Genomic DNA, 22090 nt, shown 5'->3' on the forward strand with positions numbered 1-22090 from the left:
CAGTTAACAGTAAACCATAGTGATATGCTCCACCCGTGACATGTGGTACGAATATTGCACATTTTAAGATAAAATAAATAAATTAGTTTGATACTTGGAATTCTCTGCGGTTTGTTGAGGCTTCTGTAATGTTTTTTAATGTAAAATTGAAAAAGAGATACAGAAATAAATCATGCTTTCTGTAGAAAAATAGGTTTTATTAAAATTCAAATAAATTCAAATACAAGCACTTAAAAAATGCAAAACAGCCCCCCGTCCCCTCTCTGTAGCAGACATTTATTTTATGGGATTCAATCTAAATTTCCAAGATAAAAGCAAGGTTATACGTATGCACAACTTCTTCTAAAAATCACTTCAAACAAACTGACTCTTGAGTATATATATTTACAAAATACATTTTATTGAGTGTACTGTGTTTGTGTGGAAGGAGGAAGAGGAGGAGGAGGGAGGCGTCGAAGCAAAACCAAGAGGCCGTTAAAAAAAGAAGCGTAGGAATGTAGCAAAATGAATAAAAAACAGACAAAAATCGTATTTTTTTTTTTTGAGTGTGACCAAATGAATATAAAACATGGAACACTGCAAGAAAAGTCCAGCGTAAGTCATTTCACCCTTTACATCTTAAAGGTTTCTTTTTGGGAAAACAAGCGACAAAACTCTGCCGACAGACGATTCATCTGGTCGAGAATTAGCAGAAAAACGTCCCTGATTGCAGATAATAGGAGTGATTGATCTAATAACCTCTGATGAGTCTGCATAGAAGCTAGAAGGCACTTAACCTCCGCCATCTCCAACAAGCTGTTATTTAATTTAAAACATGAACTCAATTAATTTGGAACGAAGAATGAAAGACGTTAATCTAATAAAAAAATAACACTAAAAAGATCCCCACTCGTGTTTTCTTCACAAATCCTGCCGGCAGACAAACAGGAAATGAAAACAACCTCCTTGGCCCGAGCGACACAAGGAATCCTCTCAACAGACTAAAATGTTCAAACGGACATTTCTTGCAGTGTAGATCTGTACAACGGGGCCGCAGGTTGGGAAGAGGAAGCAACAGGAAACCAAAAAAAACAAAACAAAACTCTTCAGTCTCAAACGGTTCAGCGCTGTCGGTCCCAGCGCCAGATCGACGCGTCGTCGCACACGGCGATCAGGATGCTGCTGTCGCGGCTGAAGCTCGTTTGCCGGATGGCCGACGTGCATTTGGGGAGGGTCAGCGTGGTGCACCTGGGGAGCAGAGAGGAGAAACGGTCATCTATCAGATACAGCAGGAACCTCATAAGGTTTTTCCTGGTTTAACTTTCAGGCTTTCATTCACAGTTAAGTTTATTCTTTTAAATTTTAACTACGACTACTTTTAAAACGGATCAACCTGATGGGAATTTTTTTAGTTTATAAAACATCAGACTAAATTAAAAAACACCTCTCAAGGTCTGAGGTAACATCCTTAAATTGCTTGTTTTGTTAACCTAGTCTGGTTCCAGCTCTTCTATCGCTCGTAATCTGATTATCTTTTGGTTTTTGACTGCTGATTGGTTGATTTGAAGATCTGACAGTCTAACCCCAGTAAACTTTACAAGCTTCAGCATTTATTGTGTTAGTGTTTCTGTTATTTTGTCTACGCCCTGTGTGTCAACACAAAGTTCAAACTAGAGCGAGTTGTTTTTCAGTTTATTTTGCCTGAGGTTACACTCATCTTTCCCGGGGTCACTGAAGTGTCATGTAATGTTTAAACCTGTTTTACAACACAACAGATGATTCATGCACCAAATTACATTCATATTTTTAGCAATTTAGCTGACAGTCCTACTCAGTGACAGAAGGAGCTGTCCTGGCTTCAGGGATTAAAAGTGATTCATCCGTTATGATTTCAGGTCGTTCACTTACTTTGCTTTGTGAGGATCTTCAACTTCAAGGTCCCACACGTAAAGCTTCCCCACCTGGTTACCCAGAGCCAGCATCTGTGAACCAGCAGCATAGAAGACAAAATGTCAGCAAGAGGATCAGATCTAAGATGCACTTTTAGGACCGTGACTGGAGCTGAAAATACTCAAGAAATACAGCAAATTAAATAAGTTTTATTTGTTTTAAAATACAAAATGAGGTGTAAAATGATCATATGTGGAGATACAAAAAAAAGTTAAATGACTTTACCTTCTGCCAGAAGTCCATGGAGAAGCGCATGTACCAGATGTCACACTGGCTGTAATCAAAGCGTCCCAGAATCGTCACATTTGATTCATTGGGTTTAATGTGATCGATGTCGTCCTCCATCTTCCCTGGTTTCCAGCAGACGATGGCGTTTTCACAGGACTGCAGGGAAACGAAAAATACACAAAGAAGAGCGTGTTTGACTTAAACTTATTCATTTCAAAAGCAGTTTTCTTACAAGTTTGATTTTGGTTTATATTTTCAAAGTATACTGGTCCCTTTTCCGCATTTTACAACCCACAATGTCCAATCCAAAGTACAGAAAGTTTAAAGAAAAGACAGTTTATGCCGAAGCCACTACACTAATTACCAACTTGCCTTAGAAAGAATAAGGTCTCCCAGCCACCGCACACAGTCCACATAGTTTCTGTGGATGTCTCGTGTTGAGAAGTCGGGGAAGTGAATTTTCTGTGAGACGAACGGCCTGAAGAAAAAACAAAGTGTTAAAACCTGAAGATCTGACAGCCTGAGAGTGTACACAGGTAAGAAAGTGTTTGTTTACCTGTTGGTCTTGGAGGGATTGTACTCATAAGAGCCACGAATGGCTTTCTGCATCCTCTCTGAGTTGATTCTCCAGAGTTTGAGGGAGTGGTCCATCCCACAAGACATTATCTTCTCACCCAGGAGATCAAAATCCTGCAGAGGGATTATAAAAGAGAAGAAAATTCAGATCCAGGTATAGTTTGAGGTTTCTTGTTTCTCTCGGAGGATCCGACTTAACGACACTCACAGCACTCAGGACTTCATCTCGATGACCTTCAACTCCACCAAATATGGCCACTAATGTGTCCGTCTGTATGTTCCATAGACGAAGGGCGTGATCTGAGGAAACACGTAAATAACATCAAGTCATTGAAACAAGAAGAGGAAAAGAAAACACTTTGATTATAGCTTCTATAGACAAAGACTGAAGCTGCTATAATTCATATTTATTGACTTTTGGCTCATTGTTTGGCTGTCTGGCCGCAGCTTTACTGTTTTGGGTCAGTCTCACCACTCTTAAAGCATCGTTTCCAGCCACAGGAGGCCTCAAAAAGCTTAAAAATCCCACCGCACACAACCTACTGAGCATCAAACAGGAGATAGGCACAGATGGCAACACGAGTGAACCTGCTAAAAATAGAAAATTAACTCATTTCACATTGGACGAGTTTCCCTTTCTGGCTTTTCTCCTTTTATTTCATGTTTGTTATCACGAACGTGGTGAAAAAACAGGGAACAGTGGAAAGCAGCAGGTAATAAACCTCATCAGAAAACATCCAGAAGACGTTAAACGTGTTTCTAAGTCTCAAGAACATTCTGAGATACTGATCCGCAGTGCCGAACAGATGTGACCCGCACAAAATCAGAAATATCTGACGATGTCCAGCCAGTTTATTGGTGTGTTTCTACATTTTAGTGGCCATAACTTAGAGAAAAATGTGTGTTTTTAAAGACACCTGTACGTGTGTAGTAACAGACTCTCTATATCTGAGCTTTTCCTACTGTTACACCGTTACGTGACGCTCTATTGCTTTCTTACTTCACAGTCTAATTAATGTATCATTTGCAGCTGTTGGTGGTGACAGTGAGGCAGCAGCTCCTTCACACTGATCCAACACTGAACATCACGATGCTCTTTAACAAGACGAGGAGAGGCAGCTGTTCGGCTTCATGGTGTCAACGTGTGAGTTTAACAAAACGTTCAACGTGCCGAGTCAACATTCACCCGATGGAATAAAAAGATTAAACTCTGCTGCTGTCACATGACTCTGACCAAGCAGGCCAGGCTGTCTGCTGTTACCTGGGCAACCAGAGACTGGGATTTATGAAGCACCTGACGGTCACACCTGCTGCAGCCTACATGTTTAAACTTTATAGACAAGCTTCAGCCACAAATCATGGATTAGGTTTATAAAGCCATAAAAGTTGATTTTACCACATCCAAAAGAGGAACTTTTAATGTGTTGCTGCTTTGTATTTACCCTTCAAACAAACAAACGTGGTGAACTGTCTTCTGACTGACATTTTCTGCATCATGGTTAAAAATTATTGTAACATTTGGAGGTAACTGTAGTTTTTTTACCTTTGCTGACGGACAGAAGCAGATTTGGATCCCTCGGATGAAACTTGAGCTCATTGATGGCGTTTCCATGACCGACATAATGCTGGAAATAAGAACAAACAGTTTGTAATTGTAGACGTGATGTTGTTTAATTCATTCTCAGCAAAGAAAATTAAATTCAACACACTGGAAAACTCAAGTCATGCTCAGGGAATCGTTCTTGGTGAACAGTTTAAGAATCAAACAACTAATGAAATGAATTTTTCTGACTAACATCTTCAGTCCTTATTCAGGAATGTAACCACAGAGTATCAATCTCACCTTGATACACTGCATCGTGATGTGGTTGATGACCCGGATGATGCCTCGGGACCCGGCTACAGCCAACAGTGGGTGGCTCGTGTTGGTGTCGTAGGTCCAAGCACACGTATAGAAGTTCTCGTCTGCCTTTATTCACGTCTAGTCAAGGAAATTAAAACAACAACTGCACCAGGAAACACAATTTTGAATCCTAAAAGAAGGTTGAGTCATTATTTCCTTCAAGATACTACATATGCAGTTACATATACACAACAACTTTTGTCTATCATTGTGCAGCTCTACTTGAAGAATGAAGCATTTAGGGGCCTTAATCTAAGGTTGGTAGGTAGTCAGTTTGTATTAACCTGAACTTTGAATGTCTATATTTGTTTTTCTGTCATCTGGGTGTAAGACAAAAGCAGCTGGACTTACTATGTTAACTTGACACCGTTCCTAAGTAACAAATGGACAATGAGGAAAGACAGTTTTAAAAGCTCTTCAGACGAGTGAAAGGATACGTCTGCATCGACATAAGACTGCAGGAGTCTTATTTCTCCCTGAGAGTGACATTCATACAGAGTTACCTGGTGAAGACAAGACAACACTAGTTAAGTATGCACAGAAAAAGACTCATTTAACACTAATTTTGGTGTATAGATTAGCCAAAACACATTAACAGAGATACAATCCCCATCGTATGAGCAGCCATCATCATCATAATGACCCACCCTGTTACTCCCGACTGTGGCGAACACCAGCGGGTCTCCCTCCTTACTGTGCCAGTTAAACTGAACTCCAAACAGCGGCTGACCGTGATCCTCCTGCAGAAAACATTATGACAAGTCATCTCACACATGCTGGATATTTAGGCATGAGATACGACTGAACTGGGAAAGGGCTGGCGTCTGTACTCACCCTCAGACTGTTGACACATTTAAAAGAGTATCTGCACTTCTTGGACTTCCACTTGCCCTTTCCCCAGCTCTTTCTGCCCGGAGCGTTGGCGGTGTTGGTGGGTGTGTCTGGACGCTCTGCGTTGGTCCCACTCTCGACGCTGACAGCATCATCCTGCGAGGGAATAACGATACAGGTGATGTGTTAACGTGTTTAGGATTTATCTTGCAGACGTGTCAGTCTTTGCTGATCTACATCTTAGTGGGCGAAGCACAAATAATCAACCATCAGACTTGTGTTTTACAGGCTAAACAATAATTTCCTCTCCAGTGTTGTCTTGTACAGTCTTGTGTTCACCCTAACCTTACAGCACTGTGTCTACACAGCAGCTGTGGCATAGATCACAGCAAATAAAACACATTGTTGTAGCTTTATGTGCCAACAGGAGGTAAATAATGTAAGCTACAGATACTAAAATGGCTCTGACACCATTTTCCTTCCATGGTAGCAATAACAAGACATCCATGATTTGTTTAATGCAATCTAATCATCTCTCAAGCTGACTCCTGTCCCTTAAATCATAAATTAATTAAGAATAAACGCACTTTCAATCTATTTGCTAGCTGCTAACGCTAACCCCAGGTTACACGTGAATGGTGGTCTGAACGTGAAGAAAACATATTTTCTGAAAGAACACAATAAAGTCTGAGACCGTCTGCGTGTCGTGTATTTAGGACAGAATAAAGCGATAACCAGCTGATGTCACTAAAGCTGAATTAGACCAGCTGTTTGAATTTAGCCGGTGTAGATGAACAAAGCTGCTAGCTAACCACTTTAGCCGGCCGGCTACTTTAGCACGATGCTAACTCGCTCGAAGCGCCTTATGTGTCGTTTTTAACGGAACAAACAAGATGTTTCGGCTGCTTACATTCTCGTCTCCTGATAAATCGGGGTTACTGTTCTCGTCACTGCTTAGTTTCTGTTTTTTCGCCGGTATTTCTTTTCCCGCTTGAGAGGGGGACTCGGACATGTTCTTATTTTCCCTCATTTTGGCTCAGACTCCGCCTCTTCCGGTCTACCGCCGCAGGGACTGCTGGGTAACGTAGTTCGAGTCAGGTTCTGCTTCATTTCATTCAGATTTTAGGAGGAAAATTCAATTTATTTGCTCGTCACAGCTGCTTAACTGTTATATTTCATTCTAACATTCATCTGAATAACTTTATGAGTATTTTACACTATTTTTTACATTTGATGCCAAAGATTATGAATGAAAACCTAAATAATGAACCACTTTTTAGGAAGTTCATCCCTGGAAATCACAGTTCAGATCCGTCTAGGAGATGCACAGGTCAGTGACAGATGACACTGCAATAAATACTGACTTTAGTGTCATTTTCAAAGGTGCATTAAATGCAGCAAATGTTAAGTAAATATTGTCTGTGAAGCAACCTTCTGGTAAATAACAATGACTACAACCTGCATGTCTTACCATAATCCTTTTTGAGGAGTCAAAATGATTAAAGGAAAGTTACAACTAAGCCTTAATAAACTCTTCAATCGGTGTTAATCAATCTTACAAGAAGTTTACACCACATGGAGTCATGAAGTAGTGACTCTTGAAGTAGGACTTTTTTTGGCAGCCCGGCTCAACCTCGAGTCCACTTGGAACGAACGACAACCTTTAGGTCCGTCAATTAATTAATTTCAAAGCTCTCCATATTGATTTTACATTCATTTGGCTTTGCTGGAGCCAAAGATGTCTTGTAATTCTCCTTATAATGGCAGATAAATCACTGACGAGCATTCAATGCAGGTGAAATAAAACATAAAAACATTCACATTTACACAAATTTAATTAAAAAACAGTTTTACAAATCAAAATGATTTCTGAAGTACAAACATGTATGCTTTTACAGTCCATTGTTCTTCTCTGAGGCTACAGAATCATGTCTGCTCCGTCAATGGACGCCTCGCTCATCCCCTCAGACAGCTCTTCATCGTCATCATCGTCCTCCTCCACGCCCTCGTCCTCCTCAGCTGCTCTCTTGATGCCCCTCTGCTTCGACAGAGCCTCGGCGTAACGGATGTTGTACTTGTTAAAGTCGCACCTGAGCAAAGAAAACACATATTTATAATCAGAAGTTTGGTTTGTGGTTGGTTGTGAGGGATCACTGAGGTCAAACGTCGAGACTTACAGTTTTGAGAGGCTGTCAAAGTGTCTCTGGATGCTCTTGTGCAGCGCCTGCAGCGTCGGCAGTATGGCTCCCGACCTGCAGGACGCAAAGACAATCAGGTCAGTCACGATTCTACTGAGACCGCTATGAATAAACAGTCGTAAGGGAGCGGGAGCAGACCTGTTCTTGAGTTTCTGTCCGTGCAGCATGAGCAGGTTCTGAGCCCACGTCATGTAGAACTGCAGGTGACCCGACTTCTCCAAACACGCCGCCACGAAGCCCAGAAGCTTCTCCACGTAGATGTCGGGAAGAGAGGCGCAAACTACAGGAACTAGAACAACAAAATCCAGATCAGTCATGTATTTAAATCATAGCTGGTAGTTTCATATTGAGCGTGTTGTGAGATCCACTCACTCTCCTCGTGTGGCACCGTCTCCAGAACTTCCTGCTTGAGAGCTTTTTCGTTAAGTCTGAACGCCAAGACGATGGCCGACGCCCAGTCCTTTAGCCGCAGCTGCTTACGTATGCTGGCCGGCGTCACGTCCAGGTCGAGGTCGTAGGGGTCGAAGACCAGAGAGCCGTCGAGGGAGTAGACCAGCAGGCCCTCAGTGGTGGTGGCCGACCAGCTGCGACCTGAGAGGAGATGGATCCACTTTATACCATCGCAGTTTCCAATTTTAAAAGCAATGTTTCCAACTTGTGTGCAGGGACAAGAAGCCCAAATCCACTTGAAATTCTGTCACAGGGCTCAAGACTAATGGCATCCCGCCACCCTGGTGACAATGAAAAATGTGTTTGGGGCAGAGATCTTCCCCGGGACGCCTCCGGGTCAACTATCGCTTAGTAAATGACAAACTGAACAGAGCGTTGACGACAACGGAGTACGTCTTCTCATGCTGGTACAGTCAAATATGTTAAAATCCAAAAGGATACAGTAAACTCACCATGGACGGGAGGCGTACTCTGTTTTTTTACCTGATAATTCTACATTGTGAACAAATCCTTGTTGAAATCAGCAGGAGGAGAGCTAGTTAGCTGTTAGCAACCAATGGATCTAACCAGCTAACACCTAATAGGAGCTAATAGAGCTAACAGAGCTAAACAGACAGCAGGACTAACTGGCACTGAACAGCTAACTGCAGTTTAATGTGACAACACCACAAGTTCACAATAAATAAATGTACTAAAGATACTTCAGGTGAACATTCTGATGTTGGGACGGCGGTGAAAAAGGGTCACCTACCAGTCGGAGAGAACCGCAGAGACGTCACTCTGATCTCTGGCTTGAAGTGTCGAGAACTCATATCACCTGTGAACATACACAGAAAGAAACGATGAAGAACTACAGAGGAACATGACAGGAAGTCATCAAGAAAGAAATAAAGAGAAATAAAGTATTCTCAGACTTGAAAACATCTGGTCTGAGTGTTGAAGTGAGCGTCGTACCTCTCCTGACTCCAGGGAGGCTGATGTTGACTCCGTCTCCGTCTCCAGCTCCTTCGTCCACCAGAGCCAGGCTGCCGAACTCCGTCATCTTCCGTCGGTCCAGGAACTCCTGCAGGACCACAACATGAATCAGACAGCTGACCCGGACTGACAGCAGTTACAGGTCGTGACCGAGCTGAAGATGTGAGCGTACCTCCATGGCATCAAAAGACAGGTTACAGGAGATCTCAAACTTCTTCATGAGCATCTGCTCCTTCACGTTGTAGATGCAGACGAACTTGGACTGTCCTCCCGCCAGGATCGACTCCCCGTCCGCAGAGTAGCACAGTGAAGTGAAGGACCTGGAGCGTGAAATACAGCCTGAATCGATGCCCACAGAGAGTCATCACATAAAACCAAAGGAAGTAACTGCAGTTCTCTCACTCACTTGCCCTTCGCCGTCTGCTTGGCTGTGATTTTATCGGTCTCTTTGCGACCCGTCTCCAGGTCGTGGCGTCCGGCCACCGAGCCGGTCTGTGTGGCTGTTTGTGGGTTCCAGAAAGAGATCTCACCGTTCAGAGTGGCCACAGCCAACTCCTGACCGTCAGGGCGGTACGTCACCGACAAACCTGAAGGGGAAAAACACAGAAACACATTAAGTTTTGTTCCTTAACGCTCAATAATTCAATAACTTCAGGTCACATCAACAAATAGATCAGTTAAGGATCTGCGTTTACCATCTGAGGTGAGGGGAAGTGTCTCTTTGACCTGCCAGCTGTCCAACATGTCCCACAGCCGGACGGTGCGATCCCACGAGGCGCTGGCCAGGATGGACTGAACCGGACTGAAACACAGGCCGCTGACCGGACCCTCGTGACCTCCGAGGACCTGGTGGATCACAGGAAGAAGAACATTTTTATCATATTTTACCGGAGCTTTATATATTTTTGATACTAATAAATGTAGTTGTGATCCTACCTCCAGCAGTCGGCCCGTCTGCATGGACCACAGGAAGATCTCAAAGGAGTCCTGAGCTCCTGCGCTCACCAGCTCTCCACTGACATCTACTGCCAGGCAGGAGAACTGTGCCGGCCGAGGCGAGGTGAACGTCCTGAAGTTTCTGTACCTGTAATAAACACAAACACACACAAACGGCTCAACACTCACACACATTTATATTCTGCGTTGCTGCTCGGCCTTCATCTCTTCTCTATAAGTCACCTGTGCAGGTCGAACGCTCTGACCGTGCCATCCAGAGAAGCGCTGACGATGACGAAGCCGCTCGAGGTGAAGGTGACGTTGGTGACGCTGCTGGTGTGTTCGGTGAAGGTGACGAAGCAGAGGCCGCTGTTGGTGTTCCACACTTTGACCTGCGGAGGAAAAACACAGGATGATCTCTGACACGGACGCCTTCAGGTCACAGCAACAAATCTGAACTCGTCACAAACTATTTCCTTTTTCCTCCTATCAACCCACTGAAATGATAATTCCTCCTCTCTCTACATATGAGCGGTGAAACACGCAGCAGTGTGAAGAGAGTAACACTCACTTTTCCATCGTCGCCTCCTGTGGCGATGTACTGTCCGTCTGGTGAGTACGCCAGAGAGGCCATGTTGTTGAAGTGTCCCTGCTGCTTGAAGACGTACGACTCGCTCTGCCACTCCCACACCAGCAGCTGACCCATCCCTGAAACAGCGCTCACATTAAAGAAAACAACAACACAAACCAATAACCTACATAAATATACACAAATGAAATTCTCACCTGAGCACCCGAAGCCGATCCAGTCCCCAGAGCTGTTTATAGACGCTGAGGTGATCCTCTGGTCTGAAATACTGGAAGGAGAAACAATCAAAATAGTTTTATTTAAATGGGAAAACAGTGATTTTTTAAAATATTTAACAGAAAGTTAACGTTCCTCTCACCTGAGCGAGTGAATGAGGTTAAACTCCGGCAGCTCGTGCAGGTGGAAGATTCCTGAGGCGAAACATGTGACGAGGATGTGAGTCGGCTTGTGGTAGGAGGCCGCTGTCAGGTTGTTAAAGTCCCCCTCCTTGTTGAAGAAGTGTCTACAAGAGCAGGAAAAATAATATAGAAATAATAAATAAGTGAAGTTTAGCTGCAGAAGTCAAAAGGCATTTTAAAATTAAAGCTCATGTCTTAATTATCGACTTAAAACTTGGCACTCGGGCGGCATTTTCAGTCATGATTTGGTCTTTATCTGCACGCTGCACCTTGTTGAGGAAGACGTCTTTGACGGTGTAATTAAAAAGAAAAAAAGTACTACGAGAACTTTGGCTCAGACCTTCAGTACCAGCTGATTCTCATTACAAATGCTGATGCCGCTATTACAGTTTTATGGCAGCCAAGGGACGTTTAAACCTGCAGCTCAGAGAAGCCAAAAAGCTTAATGGAGAGCGGGACGACTGCCACTCAGAGTGTCAGGAGTACGGTGGTTTTTGGAAGGACTTCTGACTGTAACGAACGACTCGGACTGAGAGGTCAGAATGAAAATCAGGACAGAACTTTCCTCCAACAAATCAAAACCAGAACTTTTTATGATATGTAATAAAAGTATGTCATCTCTTACTTGCTCTTCTGTTTGTATCGAACGTTTTTGGTCATCTCCCCTTTGGGAGCTTCAGCTTTCCCTCTGATGACCTCTCCCTCCGTCCTTTCCTCCTCATCCTCCTCCTCTTCGTCTCCCTGCATCGGGGTCTTGGGTTTTTCCCGGGTCTTCGTCAGGACGAGGCCGTCCAGCTCGGTGTCGCTCTCCCAGATACACAGCGTCCCGTCCTGGCTCACCGTGTACAACTGAAAACAAAAACAAACAAACACTCTTTCTAATTTTTCTCGTGCAAAACCTACATCGCAGTCCTGGAAACCAAAATTAAACTCACATCCAGGCTGTCCTTCTCAAAGAAACAGCCCACGATGACGTCCTTGTGTCCACCCAGGGAGTAGTAGATGAGGTTAGCCCAGCGCTCTGCACCAAACACCCACGTTGACATGTCTTTGCTGCCCACAACGAAGCACCTGAAGGAAAATGTCACAACAATAATGTAACCGTAAGCTCTTCAATGCCAAACTCCATTCAATAATATGAGAATTTAACAGTCTAACCCAGACACAAATGTCCAATCGCTGGTCCTTCGTTAGTGTATTTTAGTTGCCAACAAGTCACTTTTAAAAGGATAAAAATGCATAATCAAATGTTGTTTGGTAAGCCGAACTTAAGTGTGAATGCTAACACACCACAACAAAAAGTTGTTTACAGGCTACATGATTTTTACCTTTACTGATACGTAATGACATATTAAATTGAGCAATTTTTTAATGAAGTTCGGTGCAACAGATCGATGTAAACAAATTGTACTCACTTGGAGTCGTCTGTCCAGTCGATGCAGGTGGTTTCATCGTAGGGACCGTAGTAGCTCTTGTCCAACACGAAGGCGTTAAACTCGCGCTTCTTTCCAGGAGCGTGGTACATCAGAGCTACGTTCTCCTTCGTGACAACAAACTTCCTGAACGGGAAAAATACACCTGAGGTTATTTCAATTTAGTGACAACTTTCAGCTTTTCTTTGTCATAAATGACTGTAAATTAAACATCTTTAAGGTTTTGGACAAAACAAATTATTGGAAAATGTCATCCTGGACTGTTTTCAGAGGTCAATGAGACTTTATTACCTGCCGTCAGGTGAGAAGCGGATGCTGTTGACAGGCTTGTGAAAGTGGAAATGATGAAGAACCGCTCGGGTGATGAGACTGACCAACAAAGCTGCACCATCTGTTCGACACAAACACAGAATTACATTAAGATTTTGGATGTTTTTTGGAAATCGGACACTTAAATCCTGCAGGTTAGAGAAACTTCTCACCTTCATCTACCACGATTGCTAAGTTCCCATCAGGTGAGAGACCCACACATGTTATGTTTTTTGTGGTGGAGACAGGTAGAGTCTCAGATGTGTTGCTGGAGGACAGAAGTAAAGAAATCAGTATGTTTTGCCTTTTTAATGACAGTAAACTTAGATTTAATCACGACTTACTTTTTCAGGTCGAAGATAGAGACTCTGTTTCCAACCGGACTGATTACAGCGTTACCATCTTTGGAGAAACTCAGATTTCCCTGACGATAAACAGCTCCGAGCAGATTGGAAAACTAAAATAAAGATAACACATTTCATAGCACTCATGAGCTCCTGTTCTCAGCTGGGAAGGGAACGTCACGCCGAACTCCATTCAAAAATGTGGGTATTTTACAGCGGTTTGCTTACGAGCCGGTGTACATACAGTCAATACAATGATTCAACCACTCTACAACTGAACCGTGACATATTCTGTTAAACGTCCTTAAAATGTGAATGATTTTAGTGAAAACGATTAGAGATTAGCCCATTTAAAAATGATAAGATGATGTTAAGAATTGCAATTTGGTGTCATACATGTTAGCCGAACATGAGTGTGAATATAAACATGTTATAATAAATAGTGATAAATGTGCTCCGCGACTTTTTGGCTGTAAACGACACGTGATGACATATTATATTCAACACTTTTTGAATGAAGTTTGGTGTGACGTTCTCTCTCATACACTAGCCGCAGAACGATGTTGCTAAGCAGTGCTACAGTAGCAAGTAAGCTAGCAGTGACGTACTTACCCTATAAGCAAACTTCATTTCAGCGAGTAATCCTTAAAATTCACGCATTAATCTTCTTTTTAATTCTTTATATAGCTCCTTAAAGCGGTTATATGACACATGCTTCTTCCTGCACCGCTACGCCACACGTGTTTGCATTTTGTTGACACTCGACACATCCGGTTTGAGGTAAGTTGAGCTCAAACCACCGCGCCCTCTGGCGGCAGGGAGGGTGACAGCATGGCACTACAACCTTTACTGAAGACAAACTAAGGTACAGAAACCAAATTTAATATGTGTTTTTGTGTATTTTGTAGGACTATTCCTGTAATTTACACCAGCTAAATGTGTGTGTAGCTAGCATAAAAAGCTACATTTAGCATAGGACGTTCACACAAGAAGTGAAGTGGCTCAATTTTTTGTTAAACCTGTTGTCGCAAACGATGTTTTTCGGTAGTTTTAGTAAGTAATAACCTTAAATTAAAAGTTTTAACAGCAATTACAGACTGTGCAACTTCTAAACTGCCTTTCTTGGTCCGGCATGACTGCTAGCTTGTGGTGGCTAAAGCTAGGTAATGTTAGTATGCTAGATGCTATCCAACTGACATTAATGTTCCTGTGTTTAGGATTTATTGGTATCTAGCATTGTGATTGCAGATTGCAACCAACAAAATCCCCCTCGCTTCACCCTCGTTTCTCTGATGGTGGTCACTAAAAATGCAAAAAATGTCTAAGTGCTACTGTAGAAAGTATTAGCATAGCTCATTCTAAGCTAACTCACACATAGGTGATTATAGACAATTGAAAAGATAATTATGAATATATTTAATGAGTAAGTATGCTAACTTTATCTGTTTATGCTCCTGTTCTGCTAAATTTTGTTTGTTGTCTTTGAAGCAAACATCTCACAGGAAATTGAGGAAAATTAATTGTGGCCACTGTTTAGCAGAAGTAGCATATTCTTGCTTTAAATCTTTGTAAAGGGAATAAAAGTAGAAAGAGCTATTTACTATAACTTCTCCTGTATATCCACACGAGACACAGTGAAAACAAACAAATCCTGCTCAAACTAAATGACACACTTGGAACAAAACTAAACCAGGCCACCGAAGGCCTTCACACGATCCCACTGGCCCATTATCATCCAATACCCCTGCTGAATAATTCAGCACCTGACAGCTACAGTACAGTGCACGTGTAGACGAGGGTCGGTGCCAATAAACTGAAAACAATACTGCACATTAGACCAAAAGTGAGAGAAAACATCAAGTTTATTTTTGCATCTTTTACTGGAACAGTCAGGTGTTGGCTGAGGTGTAGTGGTTCAGTACAAAGTCCAGTTTTCATGACTTTTATTTTGAAGATACATCTCATGAAACAGCTCGGTAAACACTTACACTTGTAGTATCTCGCACCAAAAAAAGCAAAAGTTTCACTTCTCTTCTTCACCTCAGCGTTTTGTGCCAGAGGTCAAAACAAGGCACCACGTGCAGCCGGACGTATTTCTGTCCGCCGGTCGAGCACTCGACACAGCCGTAAACAGTCTCCCTCCTCTGGTTTCCCATGCCGCAGAGCGCACAGGGCCCCTTGGGGATGTTGTGTTTGAGGAGGTTGACCCGTGTGTGGGAGCTTTCCCTCAGGTAGGCCGTGGACACGTCCGTCATGCTGGCGGCTTTCTCGTAGTAGTCGGTCACCATGTCGTCCATGTAGGTGTCGGAGTGGGTGAGCTCCTCAAACGTTCGGTTTTCTAGAGTAGCTGGAAAAAGAAAAAAAAAGGGCAAATTGTAGCGAGTTGAGGTGTTTTTATGATGTAGCTAAGGTTGTGGGAGTACCTGTTCTGAAGGGGCTTCCGTAGACAATTCCAGACAGGAAGCGGCGCAGTCGACCCATCGAGAAGTGGCCAATGAAGCCACCGATCTGCTCCCTGATCTGCTCACGCTCAAACCCTCCCTGAGACTCTGGAGCTACACAAATATCTGAAGAAGAAGATGTCAGTTCAGAAAACAGATTTTGAGTTGACCAAAGATTGAGATCTTGTCGACTTCAGGACAGTTTTTAGATACTGTGGATCTAACTTTAGCATCCAAGGGTCCAAATAAGACCTGAATCTTGAGTTTTCTCAATCTAGCTTTACAAGATTGCTTGTTGATACAACAATGGCCACACCCTAAATACTAAATACTGGCCAGTATGGGGGTCGAACCCATGACCTTGGCGTTATTAGCACCACGCTCTAACCAGCTGAGCTAACCGGCCATGTTGCAAGCCTTAATTTAGACATAATTGGTCCCTGTATTTATAAAAAAAAACTCATATAAGTTAAGTGTTGTCACAGTCATTAACAGCCACATTCTCTGCTCTATCTACAGACCATTGCAGCAGTAAGAGCAACTTTGACTTTACAACAAACATTTAAGATTTCCCAACCACGAAGGGACTCGAACCCTCAATCTTCTGATCCGAAGTCAGACGCCTTATCCGTTAGGCCACGTGGTCTTGTAAACTACCACCTTCTACAGTTCAAAGCCTGTCTGACAGATGTAGAGATGGTTTAAGTTTGCTCTTAGAGACCTGAAATTCAACAGTCTACAGGCTTAAACACCTCCGACAGGAATCCTTTTGATTTGCACTTTTAACAAAGTGGTTCAAATTGGAGATGCTAAAGTCTGGCCAGTATGGGGGTCGAACCCATGACCTTGGCGTTATTAGCACCACGCTCTAACCAACTGAGCTAACCGGCCATGCTTTGAAAATTTATTTGCGACAGAAGCAAAGATGAGGGCTCCATTTTGGACTTTGTGTTTGGTGTGACCGCATTGCAGGTTAGCTTCTGTGGAGGGCAGTTAGCTTAAATGGTAGACCTCATGCTTTGCATGTGAGAGGAAGTGGAGCTCATTTTTGAAGGTCTCCACAGCTCCTTTGTGTGCAAAACAAAATGTTCGCTACTGTCACTTTTCAAGGTGATACTTTAGCAAGCCGTCTGCCTAGTTGCATGAAGATTCAAACCACGAAGGGACTTGAACCCTCAATCTTCTGATCCGAAGTCAGACGCCTTGTCCATTAGGCCACGTGGTCACCTGTTGTCTGCTATTCTCCTTCTTTTTTTCCCCCAACATCTTAATGGTTGTCACATAATTCTTGTCAAGAACTCATCATCAACCATCAACCAGGGGTTCCGTTTGGATGCCGAGTCAACATTGACCTGGCATCAGTGTAGGGGAAGTTGTTGAGTACCTCCTAGCTTCCTCGGCAGCAGAGGTGTCTCCACAGTGTTGACACCGTAAGCCAGCTAAATGGAAACTACTGGCCAGTATGGGGGTCGAACCCATGACCTTGGCGTTATTAGCACCACGCTCTAACCAACTGAGCTAACCGGCCATGCTTTGAGAATTTATTTGCGACAGAAGCAAAGATGAGGGCTCCATTTTGGACTTTGTGTTTGGTGTGACCGCATTGCAGGTTAGCTTCTGTGGAGGGCAGTTAGCTTAAATGGTAGACCTCATGCTTTGCATGTGAGAGGAAGTGGAGCTCATTTTTGAAGGTCTCCACAGCTCCTTTCTGTGCAAAACAAGGTGTTCTCTACTGTCACTTTTCAAGGTGATACTTTAGCAAGCCGTCTGCCTAGTCGCATGAAGATTCAAACCACGAAGGGACTTGAACCCTCAATCTTCTGATCCGAAGTCAGACGCCTTGTCCATTAGGCCACGTGGTCACCTGTTGTCTGCTATTCTCCTTCTTTGTTTCCCCCAAAATCTTAATGGTTGTCACATAATTCTTGTCAAGAACTCATCATCAACCATCAACCAGGGGTTCCGTTTGGATGCCGAGTCAACATTGACCTGGCATCAGTGTAGGGGAAGTTGTTGAGTACCTCCTAGCTTCCTCGGCAGCAGAGGTGTCTCCACAGTGTTGACACCGTAAGCCAGCTAAATGGAAACTACTGGCCAGTATGGGGGTTGAACCCATGACCTTGGCGTTATTAGCACCATGCTCTAACCAACTGAGCTAACCGGCCACGCTTTGAGGTCACTTGGACAACATTTTTTGAAAATTCGTCCACGACAGAAGCAAAGATGAGGGCTCCATTTTGGACTTTGTGTTTGGTGTGACTGCATTGCAGGTTAGCTTCTGTGGAGGGCAGTTAGCTTAAATGGTAGACCTCATGCTTTGCATGTGAGAGGAAGTGGAGCTCATTTTTGAAGGTCTCCATAGCTCCTTTGTGTGCAAAACAAGGTGTTCTCTACTGTCACTTTAGCAAGCAGTCTTGGTTGAATTGGGCACCGTCTGCCTAGTTGCATGAAGTAGGAAGGGAGATTCAAACCACGAAGGGACTTGAACCCTCAATCTTCTGATCCGAAGTCAGACGCCTTGTCCATTAGGCCACGTGGTCACCTGTTACCTACTATTCTCTTTCTTTTTTTCCCCCAACATCTTAATGGTTGTCACATAATTCTTGTCAAGAACTCATCATCAACCAGGGGTCCCGTTTGGATGCCGAGTCAACATTGATCTGGCATCAGTGTAGGGGAGGTTGTTGAGCACCTCCTAGCTTCCTCGGCAGCAGAGGTGTCTCCACAGTGTTGACACTGTAAGTCAGCTAAATGGAAACTACTGGCCAGTATGGGGGTCGAACCCATGACCTTGGCGTTATTAGCACCACGCTCTAACCAACTGAGCTAACCGGCCACACTTTGAGGTCTTTTCTTCTCTAGTCCATGGGGGTAGATGCTGTTGTAGTATTATCATTCTTCATATGTAAGATAAGAAATGTACAGCTTGAGGAGACTCAGGTGTTAACCACAACTGATACACCCACAGCTTTTCATGTGGCACAGCTCTCAACCATAAAGGGATTCAGGCCTTAAATTTTCACAATAACCACACTCCTCATCCTTTAAGTGCCACCGTCGACTTTAATCACTCTCTTTGTTTGTAGTGGATTAAAGTCAGAGTCAGCAAAACTGTGGAAAGCAGAACGATTTCACTCAAAGGTGCAGTTTCTAATTTCAGCACCGAGAGCTTCATTTAGTCATTTTTATGTTTGCAACAGAAGGATATCTTTACCACATTCCCAAGGTATATTAGCACCACACACAGACATCTGATTTTACCAGATGTGTCTGTGATATAAAGTAGAAATGAGAGAGGTTTAAAAACAACTGGAAACAGGTCGTATGTGGAGTCTTTCCTAGCAGCGTTGAGGGACTCTGAGCCTCGAAAGCTTTCTTACAACGTAGGAAACTCTTGTGGAAGTTCATCAAATTTGGTAGATTTCAAGGACCCTTAAAGATGAAGATTTATGGCAGCACAGTGTCTCTAAATGCAACTTGTGTTGGCACAGTTTCTGCACCTTAAGCTCTAAAATTTGATTTAGTCAGAACAAGTAAAGTTCGGTGAGGTGAAAGCATGGTTAATGATGTTGGTATCCGTCTTACCGAGGCGTCCGTCCAGTCGAACAAACAGCTCACAGATGCTGAAGGCGATGGTGGTGTGAGCCGGGATGACGATGGCCTTGTCTCGACCTTTGGGATTTCTGCCGTCGTCGATCTGAAACTGAAGCATTAACAGAAAGATAAGTGACGGATATTGTGATTTTGGAGGCCCCTGTGGAAAAACGTGGTTGTGTCTCCACCGTCAAAAACCACATAATATAATGTCAAAAATAAAATGATCTAATTAACACAGTGTTTATTTGTGTGTTTACCCTCATTGTCGTGCCTCTCATCCCTGCGTGGACGGTCAAAGAGCACTGACGTGTGGTTCGGATGCTCTCCACAACAACACAAAGTACGCTGCGTCTGCTCTCCTTGGACTGACGGACCAGGCAGTGATCCAGGTCCACTTTCCTGAAAAGAAATCCTCATGAAAAAGAGCAGTTTGACATTTTGGGAATAACGTTAGCTTGTTAGCTCTCTAGACAAAAGTTAGATGAGAAATTAAATAACACTGTGAGGTCTGTATGGTAATAATGAGGCTACAGTCAGCTGTCAGGTAGCTTAGCTGGCTAAAGCTAAAAAAAAAAGGTGAGTACCAGCACCTCTAAACTCGCTAACAGGTTACAAAAAATTTGAAGTTTTTACAATTTGGCTTTTGTAGCTGCAGATTAAACAAATTCAAACAAATGCACCAGTATAGACAGTGTTAAATAGTGATATTTAGAGGTGCCATTATGTGGCTTTTGTTAGCTTTATACTGCTTCACTGCCAAGAGCTAAGCTAGCTGTCTTAAGCTAACAGAAGGCAAGTACCGGCACCTCTAAACTCGCTAACACGTTACAAAACAAAAAGAGAGTGGATGTTGTTAGCTTCAAACAGAGCCAGGCTAGCTGCTTCTCAGCTAACTGGCTCAGCTAACTGTTAAACGTAAAAGTGGTGCAATCTTTTTACTGAACTCTTGGCAAGAAAACTAACAAGCTAACATGCTAGTGGTAGACTTACTCACTTTTCTGAGCTCATTTGTCATTATGCCACGTATAATTTAAGTTAAACAATATTTCCAACACAACTACTATAGACCTTTAAGTTTGTCACCTGTTATTGTCAAAGAAGACAACATCTATAGGTGTTGTATAGATGATCTATATCTATTTATTGTGTTGCATTGTCTTCATGTATGTAGCTCCTGTATGTGTGCCAGCGTAGAATAACATATAATTAATTCATCCTAACGGGGAAACCCTCATCTCACGTTCCCTCTGTCGCAAGGAGGTCAGAGGTCAGGTATCAACGTATAGCTGTTGTTAAGGAAAATAATAAAATATATTAATGAGCTCATGACTGCTCACTCTTAAGATACTTATACCTACATCTCTCTTTCCAAAAAGGTAAATTATTAATCAAAAATAGATCATTTAACTTGGTTATTAATAAAACATTGCAGAGATGGCACTTATCTAATCTGTCCTAAGTGATACGATGTTGCTTTGACTCCCAGCAGATGAAGATAAGAGGGCACACTGAGCAGCTGTTGGCACATGTAGGTGTGGTGTCACCTGGAGTTGAGCTCTCGCAGTAAGGTGGGCACCTCCAGCTCGTGTTTGGTCACGATGCCGAAGGAGACTTTGACGGCCACAGAGTCCGACCCGCTGATGTTGAACCCCACGTCGTTGATGAGTTGGTTTCCTAATCGACCGTTGAGGGCTACGTCTGATTTGTCCTCGTAGTTGAGGAGCTGATAGGAAGACACTCCTGTTTCAGGAGAGAAAGGTTGTGGTCAACACTCAAACAAACCCATTTTCTCGTACCACACTTATGTTTACCTCCTGTCAGCTCTACAGTTACGTTACGTTAGCCTCCAACCTCTGTGATCACGGTGCATTTTCATCCTTACTTTAGTTTCTTCACCTGTCACCGTTGGCTTTGTATATATTAACAGCATTTACTGTAAAGTTTTGACCTCACAGCCAATAGACTTCATGCTTTACTTCATTTTAGTAGCCAGCTAGGCTAGCTTACTGGCTAACCTTGCTAGTGAGATGCTTAAAACACACATTTTTTGTTGGTTTGAGGCGTTAACGTTACTGTAAAGATGACAGGAATTAAACGTAAAACGGATATACGTCACTTAAATTGTAGTGGTAATCCAAAAATAACCAAGAATACAAATCAATTCAGATTTTAATTTCCATTTGATAGAAAGGTGCAACCATAATAAAAAAACCTTGGGTCATATTTGTCAGACTTGAAGCTTCTTAAAGGGATAAAACTAAGAAAATGCTACATTTAAATGTAAGTTTTGTACAGGTTGATCTTTTTCCGACGTCTGTTTCATCACCGTACCTGCCGTGATCTCTTTCTCCCCGACCAGGATGTCTTTCAGTGAGAAGGGGGTCGAGGCGTACTTGGTCTTCTTCCAGAAATGCCTCTTCCTCTTCCTCATAACCAGGCTTAGGGGTTGGTACCGGTCGGCCTCGCTCAGGCTTGGTACCGGGATCAACCTCCCCGTGTCTCCCACCTGCTTCACAAAGTTCTTGGTGGCTGCTGCGAACATTTCCAACGATGCATGAGTATCAAACCGGGTAGAAAAATATCCCCCTCTATTCAGAGGTCACCTGGGCCGGGACCATCATGTGTGGTGAGCTCAGAGCTGCTGAACAATGATGAAGCTAATTCGGGAGTGTGTTCTTTCGGACTCGTGAAATGTTAAATAATGCAGGTGGTTGTAATTGAATACGGGACAAGGTGTGTGTGTTCACCTGATAGGTCGCTGTCGGCCTGCAGCTTCCTGTCACATGGCAAATGGGGTGGAAAAAGGCTAATTATAGGAGCATTGTGTTACACTTTTAACCAGCGTACATGCTGACTAAAGCTTGAACTATGATTATAAGTCTATATCTCGTCCTGGACATGTTTCCCTTCAACTAAAACATCTGTTTTGGCTGCAAGCCTTTGTCTCAAAGCC

General features: G+C 43.2%; 4 protein-coding genes across 4 annotated transcripts in view; 1 reads left to right on the forward strand and 3 right to left on the reverse strand.

The window, feature by feature from the left end:
• Positions 1-379: 379 nt before the first annotated feature.
• On the reverse strand, positions 380-6536 carry eed (embryonic ectoderm development). The gene is made up of 12 exons (XM_084347049.1): positions 6378-6536; positions 5471-5623; positions 5284-5376; positions 5074-5139; positions 4577-4702; positions 4277-4358; positions 2942-3033; positions 2714-2847; positions 2530-2635; positions 2155-2313; positions 1888-1961; positions 380-1227 (listed from the first exon to the last, which is right to left on the reverse strand). The coding sequence occupies exons 1-12, from the start codon at positions 6495-6497 to the stop codon at positions 1101-1103; spliced, it is 1332 nt and encodes a 443-aa protein (XP_084203175.1). The 5' UTR covers positions 6498-6536; the 3' UTR covers positions 380-1100.
• Positions 6537-7283: 747 nt separating this feature from the next.
• On the reverse strand, positions 7284-13855 carry pwp2h (PWP2 small subunit processome component). Its single transcript, XM_084346736.1, has 21 exons — positions 13712-13855; positions 13100-13212; positions 12929-13023; positions 12738-12837; positions 12429-12572; positions 11949-12084; positions 11639-11862; positions 10974-11117; positions 10813-10883; positions 10598-10734; positions 10270-10418; positions 10027-10174; positions 9786-9936; positions 9497-9677; positions 9263-9410; positions 9070-9178; positions 8867-8932; positions 8038-8256; positions 7804-7954; positions 7645-7719; positions 7284-7557 (listed from the first exon to the last, which is right to left on the reverse strand). Exons 1-21 carry the CDS (start codon positions 13727-13729, stop codon positions 7386-7388), a joined length of 2751 nt encoding a protein of 916 aa, XP_084202862.1. The 5' UTR covers positions 13730-13855; the 3' UTR covers positions 7284-7385.
• A 27-nt stretch (positions 13856-13882) lies between these two features.
• The window catches only part of col5a2b (collagen, type V, alpha 2b), a 36851-nt gene continuing 28643 nt past the window's right edge, over positions 13883-22090 (forward strand). Inside the window, exon 1 of the mRNA XM_084346735.1 lies at positions 13883-13964. The gene's annotated coding sequence lies outside the window, so the exon portion shown is untranslated. The remainder of the gene's footprint in view (positions 13965-22090) is intronic.
• On the reverse strand, positions 14994-21857 carry pjvk (pejvakin). Its single transcript, XM_084346773.1, has 6 exons — positions 21469-21857; positions 20682-20877; positions 19395-19536; positions 19126-19243; positions 15523-15666; positions 14994-15446 (listed from the first exon to the last, which is right to left on the reverse strand). The coding sequence occupies exons 1-6, from the start codon at positions 21677-21679 to the stop codon at positions 15136-15138; spliced, it is 1122 nt and encodes a 373-aa protein (XP_084202899.1). The 5' UTR covers positions 21680-21857; the 3' UTR covers positions 14994-15135.

Source organism: Pagrus pagrus (genome assembly GCF_965226575.1).
Source record: "Pagrus pagrus genome assembly, chromosome: 24".
NCBI classification, from domain to species: domain Eukaryota; kingdom Metazoa; phylum Chordata; class Actinopteri; order Spariformes; family Sparidae; genus Pagrus; species Pagrus pagrus.